The sequence below is a fragment of the Hyalella azteca genome, unplaced genomic scaffold, assembly GCF_000764305.2.
Source record: "Hyalella azteca isolate HAZT.00-mixed unplaced genomic scaffold, Hazt_2.0.2 contig14766, whole genome shotgun sequence".
In the NCBI taxonomy this organism is placed as follows: domain Eukaryota; kingdom Metazoa; phylum Arthropoda; class Malacostraca; order Amphipoda; family Hyalellidae; genus Hyalella; species Hyalella azteca.
The window spans coordinates 458,704-466,352 of NW_025944642.1; the positions used below are offsets into that span (position 1 = coordinate 458,704).

At 38.2% G+C, this 7,649-nt stretch overlaps 1 protein-coding gene across 6 annotated transcripts in view; it reads right to left on the reverse strand.

Annotated features, from left to right (window-relative positions):
* The window catches only part of LOC108678275 (protein bark beetle), a 60,494-nt gene extending 53,266 nt beyond the window's left edge, over positions 1–7,228 (reverse strand). For all 6 annotated transcript variants that reach the window (XM_047884159.1, XM_047884163.1, XM_047884162.1 and 3 more), the window contains exon 1: positions 6,629–7,228. In XM_047884159.1, the coding sequence (XP_047740115.1) occupies positions 6,629–7,129 (501 nt within the window). In that variant the 5' untranslated portion in view covers positions 7,130–7,228. The remainder of the gene's footprint in view (positions 1–6,628) is intronic.
* Between the last annotated feature and the right edge of the window lie 421 nt (positions 7,229–7,649).

Genomic DNA, 7,649 nt, shown 5'->3' on the forward strand with positions numbered 1-7,649 from the left:
AAAGAAACGCATGAAAGACACCACGCAAGATCCTGCAAAAAAAGACACACAGGAAAGACACCACGCAAGATCCCGTAATTAAAAAGACGACAGCTAGTGACGCAACATTTCTCGGATATTCGAAACCAGAATAAGTCATCCTGAATTGCTAAGCTCCAAAAAAATTCAACAAAATAAGATCGAATATTACGAATGTAGCACTTAAAAGGGAATGATGATTGATGTATAAAGTATCATGCACCATAAATTATTGAATTAGTTCATGACACACCAATCCTCTATAAATGAGACACTCGTCTGTCTACTTAACTATCCCCATAAGAGCATAACTCTAAACATGAGACCTCGGATCAGAATTTCGTGTCTCCGCATAGAGCATTAATTGTTTATCCTATGCTTAACAGATTTTCCAGTTTAATTATACCAAATTTACACCAGCTACCGACGACAGAGTAACATCACTAATATTGACAACCCCACAGCTTGGAATAAGAACTCGAGATGTGCGTTTGGAATCTCAACTGGTGGAACCCTGGCTTATAAGGTCTCATACTAAGTAAGCTGGAAAATTATTATACTAAGTACATGACTGAAGCACAAAACAGTATTTAAATTAAGGTATTGACGAGGAAGTTGTTTGTATATTACTCCTAAGATTTGAAGATATGAGATGTGTTCAGCGCCTAAAAACAGGAACAGTGCTGAGCCTCAAAAACAGTATTCATGTTTATGCAAATTACGATGAGGCCATTTCGGTATTTGTGTGCTAACTTTTAAACTTTTTTCTTGGTTTTCATCAATATGTAACGTACCCTCGAAGTTCTGTTAGTACCAGACGTCACGATAATCTCTTCGGAGAATAATAATGACAATAAAAATAATAATAATAATGTAACTAATAATAACAATGAAAATAATAATATTATTTATTAGAGCATAACGGAAGCCCTCCTCTTCAACACAAATGTTAACGCTAACGGTTTACGCTCTAATCACCAGGCCTGACGATGTGGGAGATGACCCGGATGCTCGTATCGGTGACATCTTTCCCTAGTAAGTCAAACATGAGCAACAGCAGGCATCCAGCACTAATGTAAGTTAGATTAACAAGACATTCACTGCAACGAAGTTCAAATTTCGTGATAAAAAATGGTGCCCGATTTGTGTCAACGTTGACATAATGAGCACAGAAATAACATTTCGGCACGGTACATGGCATCATTAAATGAAATTAAAGGAGCTCATTAGACTCAGTAATGCGAGAAAAGAGCAGTTCAACAGACAGAAATTCGCTCAATTTTTTATATCTTTTAGTACGCAAGTACAAGATTAGAATGCAATTGAATATTTAGACTTTTTAGAGTGTATTCCTCATTCCACTTACATAGTGATTGTATAAGGCTAAAATTGATAAAAAAAAAAACGCTACGCTATTTCAAGATAAAATCAGCACCTACTAAAGTATACCTACTGTATGATCTCATACGAGGAACATTTGCATTTTATACAAAGATGAATAAAGAGCTAAAAAAGAAAGTGAAATACAGAGATGGATGCTATTGCTAATGAATACATTTGTTAGTTTACCGAAATTACTCATTATAAAGTAAATTAAAACTTATCAGAGACGTCTCGTCTGTTGCGAACATCAGAATGGAACAATATTACATGCACTAAAAGTCCGAATATACATTATAACAGTAATTAGTAAAAATGAAGTAATGATTGTCAACTGAAAATGTTAAAGCTTCGGGTGAGTTAATGAAGCATTTATGCCATTTCGCATGACAAACAGCAACGTCACCAGTTGGAAAATTCTTCGCAAGCTCAGAAGGCGTGAGTGAAAAATGTACCTACTTATCATGTTCTATGCCAGTGGTTCCCAAAGTGGGCGATATCGCCCCCCTATGGGCGGTGGAAAGATTTTGGGGGGCGATAAGGAAGAAGAAGGTGTTTGGGGGGCGATAGGGGGGCGGCAGTCCGAAATCAAAGTCAGAAATTCCAAAGTTTGTTTGACGATTTGTACACAACACGTACAGCACATCATGACTCCCAGCGATGGTTTTTTCACCCAGATCTGTTTACTTAGCCTCTCCTGGGTTTACGTCTCGAACAAACTAACGGCCGGTCTCACGGCCAATTGCCAAATTCAACGATCAAGGAATTTCTCTCAAAGTAATGAACTTTACTCGATGAAAATTGGTACACGTATTCATTAGGGCCTAACGGTTATGTTTAGCTTGTGAAATTTTTTTACATTTTTTTCATTTATTTTTGCCATAGTTATATGGCAATACGGGCCAAAATTCACAGTGATTTTCGAACGAAATTTTGAATTTACAGTCCTAACTACGGAACGGTAATGTTTAGCTCGTGAAAATTTATTCGATTGTGCCTTTGTTCGCGAGTTTTTTTTTTTTTCATTCCATCTTCATTCGTGATTTAAACAGCAAGACGTGCTTAAATTCGCAGGAATCAAGAAAATTCTTCCAAAACTACTGAATAGATTTGAACGAAATTTAGTATTTAAATACCTAACCTCAGCAACGGTGATGTTTAGCTCACTACAATTTTTCGTTTTGCCTTAGTTTGCGAGTTATACGGCTATACGTATACGGATAATCGTAAATGGCTCTTGGTTAAACCGGCCGGTAGAAAAGCCGGTCGTCCCTCCTATATCTGTATAACTCGCGAACGAAAACAAAATAGAAAAGTTGTCACGAGCTAAACATCACCATTGGGAGTTAGGTATTTATATACAAAGTTTCGTTGAAATCTGTTCAGTAGTTTAGAAGAAATTTCTTGATCGCCGCGAATCTAAGCGACAAATTATCCGGTGATACGGGCCGAATAATAAGGAAGTGTGAAATCAAGAATGACGGTGAAATAGAATAAAACTCGCAAACGAAAGTAAAATCGAAATTTTTTTATAAGTTAAAAAATCACCGTTTGGTAGTTAGGAATGTATATTCAAAATTTCGTTCAAATCTGTTCAGTAGTTTGGAAGAAATTCTTTGATCACTGCGAATTTCGGCCTTTATCGCAATATAACTCACGAATGAAGGTGAAATTAAAAAATTTTTACGAGCTAAAAATCCCCGTTAGGCTTTGATGAATACATGTTCGAAGTTTCATTGAGCTGCGTTCATTAGTTTGGAAGATATTACTTGATAATTGAATTTGGAGATTGGTCGTGCGACCGGCCACGAATCGGGCCGTAAATTTGCCCGAGACGTCCTAGGTTTCTAGTGCTGAAACAGTTAAAACAGCTTAAAAACATATTGGTTCACTAAATGGGGTTCTATTTGTGAAATACAGATTTGTGTTTAACCTTTATCTTTTAAAATTGCAGCGTACTAAATTTCAAGAAAGAGGCGTATGTTTTTATATGTCTGTGGGGGGCGCTAGAAATTCACTAGGGAGCCAATGGGGGCGCCAGCCTGAAAAGGTTTGGGAACCACTGTTCTATGCATTCTATATAATTCTTTTGGAACTGTCATGCATGAGAATGTACAGCGATATGCGCGCAGTTGTAAAAAATTAGGAATGGAGAAAATATTTCATTTGAAAAACAAGATGAATCAACGGAGTGGAAGCTAATAATTTTCCTGTCTTCACGGCCGGACAAATGCCAAGCAGTTTTGTAGAAGCAGAGAAACCTCAACGAGAGAACAGCGAGCAACCGCAGCACCGCTACCTCAGCCCCGTCATCTGCCGAGTGCAACTTCACAGCGACCAAAGAAACTGTCACCCAACGGGACGAGAAATTAAAATCGCACTTTCAAAAACGCCCTCCAGAGGAGTGTATGGTAAACGGTTAATGAATGGCTAATAGTTAGAGTCTACATAAACGTTATCTTAAATCGTACGGCATATTCCAATAGGTCGTTAGATATGCATCATCGAGGAAACAAAATATTCTTGATCCTGTTGGATACCGGTAATAGTTGAGTCCAAACAATAAATAATAGAAATTTGAAGCACAGTAACTGGAGACGGGATTACTGGTCGACAGAATTGACGGGATCATGCAAATTACGTAAAGGAGCACGCGATGAGTATCGAAGTCAAGCATTGTTAAGTAATTGAATAAAACAATGTTAAGTATTGAAGTAAAGCATTGTAAAATAATATAGTAAAACAATATTAAGTATTGAAGTAAAACATTGTTAATAAGAAAGCGGAGGTCGACCTTCAACGTTAGTTATATGAGGGCGGTACATAAGATCGATGTTCACCACATCGATTGCCAGCTCACGCCGTGTAGTGACGACCATAGCATGGCACAGCTAGCACGGAACTAAACATGTTTTGGACAAACACAACAATAATGGTGTATATATAATAATGAACTGGTGTATAATGAATAAATATGAATATCAGTGTAATTATATTTTACGGGACAAACGGCCATTGTAAGTCGAAGCTTAATTCAGTCTCAAGCTCTCTATTTTCCCACTTTACTTACGGTACAAGCGGTCATTGTAAGTCTAAACTGAATTTCGTCTCAAACTCTTCACTAGACATCGGATAGAAAATTATTTTGATGGGAATTTGGAGCAAGCCGCGAATCGGTAAAACAAAGGGGAAGAGTGGAAAAAAGCCTCGGCTGCGAGTGAAAGCGTGACTTGAGCTAACGAAGGCAGCGGTGGCGGGATACGCTAGAGGACGAACTGAACTGCCGAAAAAATAGTTGAAGAAATCAAGTCATTCGTGAACGGCAACTGCAACAGTAGGAAATACTGGAAAAAATTCGAAATCTGAATCCGTTTCGACTAAAAATATCCAATATATCAAAGTTTTGGTGAATATTTGTAACAATTACCATTTACCAGTATGTATAGAACAATAATTTTCGTAAACTTGTCAATTGTCATTACTAAGAATATTTTCGCTCTTGACGGTGGCAGTTTATGGAGGTTTCCGCGTTGCAAAACTTGACCAACAGAGTGTTCTCATGCCCAAAATCAAGAGAAATAACAAAGCTTGGTCAGGGAGAAGCCCTTTAACTTGACATTTGTTACCACAGAGGTCGTGATCAAAGATGCAAGAGTTGCACAGAAGCTTGAGCTCTCACTCTGCACTACAATACATTTGAACCGTAACAGGCTTCTCCCATATCACAGCAATGATATCAAGAATTTAAAAGTAAAAAAGAAGCCAAGTTAGTTCAACATATCTTCAGTGAACTTGGCGTCTTCTTTGCCTTTAAATTCTTGGTGAACTTGTGATTTAAACAGACAAATGATATAACAATAATAACAGCACGAAGATTTTTTTAAAAGTCAGTTATTCATTTGTGGCCATACAACATCAATTTCACTATTGCCACGGTTTATCAAGAAGGAGTACTGGAAATGGCTTTCAAAACGACGCATGCATCAACGCAAGCGAGACTTAATAAGGTTCTCCCAAGTAGGTATCGAATTTCACGAGAATTACCGTCCACATAACGTGCCTACGTTTATGAACCTCGATTGCTTGCGTTAAATAACTCAATGAACATGAAAACGGTCAAAATTAGTGTGTTCAACTTATGATGACGAGACACATCATTCGCCTCCATGTCAGAAGGTGATGGACACAGGACAGTATAGCGGCGACTAATGCCGTCAAATTATCATGCTTTGGCCTCGTGTATAGAGTTACTGGATCCTTCCGTGACCAGTACGTAGCGCATTTACACGAGGCCAATAGCGAGGGAAATAGTGTCGGTTAGTCTCGGAAAGTATTAATATCCGCCACTACTGTTCCCGTGTACAATCACCGTGTACGTATTGGTGATTGTGTACAATCACCAATATGGAGGGGCAAGATGTCAAACCACTATGACATGCATACGCTGGCCTATATACTACCACAGTCAAAACGCACGAGGCTGTGGGTTACTAGGAAGGCCTCTATGACCTCTAATACATTTCAGTCTAGCATAATACCTAAGAATAGGCCCAGTAACCTAGATAAGTAAGGGTCAAAACTTAAAGCTTCGGGTGACAGTTTTATATGGAGAAAATTTCAACATCCAGTAGGGTGTTTCGTTGAAATTTTGATACTGCTTCAGTAAATTCTTGAATGTGAGGTTCTCAATCAGAATTGCATTGAAGCAATTGCACAGAACTACGTAGCCATAAATAAAACCACCAAGTTATTTAACGTGAGCATGAGTAAGTAAACTACGGCCTCGGCCTGCTAGCTGCATGGACCACGTTGAAACGTTCTTTGTCTAAAGTTTTCGTTATATTTTTGAACATTTGCCAGACAATTGTTTCAATTTTTTTTAGACAAACAGCCAACAGTGTTCACCAAACATTATGTTCATCCGTGTTATTATCTATAATTCAGATTTGAATGCCAGTTAAACACTAATAAAAACGTACGAAACATATACAGACGGCCCTCTGATCAATCACAAATCCGATCATCGAAATCAATGTGACTATCCGTAGATAAAGTATACTCACAATTAAGTTTTTCTCGATATACACATCCAGTAATCTACAGAACAAAATATCATCCATACAATTGTAACTTTGTAAGTTATTTTATCGGAAGATAACTCGGTTTCATCAATCAGGGACCGACACAACCAATAAATATACGACTTGCAATTTTGTTAACTTCTTCGTACCTTTGCAGTTAAAACTCCCCGGACTGTGATACCGACGCCAGGATCAAACCGCATTTCAACTCCAGGTTCTATGATCATCTCTTCTCCAATCGGCACCTGAATTTCACTTGTAATGTAGTGAGGAGATTCCTCTCGGGCATAGTAGTATTTGGATGTTGACCTTCTTGAACGAAGTCCGTTGGAGTCACCGATGTCATGGATGACATTATCACGATTATGAACATCTGACTTCAAATCAATTCTTGAAAAATATTTGATTTTATCCCAAATATTGCTGTCTTGGGGAGGCGAACGGTTGTTACGCCATGAAGTCCGAAAAACATCATTATAATTACAATTGACGCCGTCTGGACGTAATGCAAGAATCAAGAAAGCAGTGGTCAACACAAACCATCCTACCGAGTATCTCAAGACTGGCATCTTTCTTGGCATTTCGTATATTATGTGTCTTCTGCACTCACATATCAAGTATTGACAATTTTTGCGCCAATTATCTTTCATTTTGATAACTAAAACTATTACTGAGTCACTCAATGATAAGCCAATAATTTGGCCTGCGCTACGAACAGATCGCCATAGCAACACCACACATCCACACTCTCCAACAGCCACCGCTACACTGACATCCAAAGCCTCCTTCCTGTTGGAAATTGGTCATCGTACACCTTTTCTGGGCGGCATACCTGAGCGCTTTGTCGAGAGTCAACCAACCCTAGAAAATTAGACTCGTCATGAACTTTCATCCAAGTTTTTTCTCTTCTCATTGTCACACCAATATAAACTTGAACCCAGCGAGGAACAGGGATGTATCAGTATCATGTATGGGTACCCCTGTAATATCTATGTGTACGCCTCTGACGCATTGTTTTCAATCCAACTCATTTATATTTATTAGTGATTAGTTGCCAAAAAATCGTGAAATATGCGTTTTTGATACGTAAACATTACTAAATAGATGTCGTTTGGGGCTACATGACGGATAGCAATATAATGATTCGAATTACGCACAACTTTATCGAGG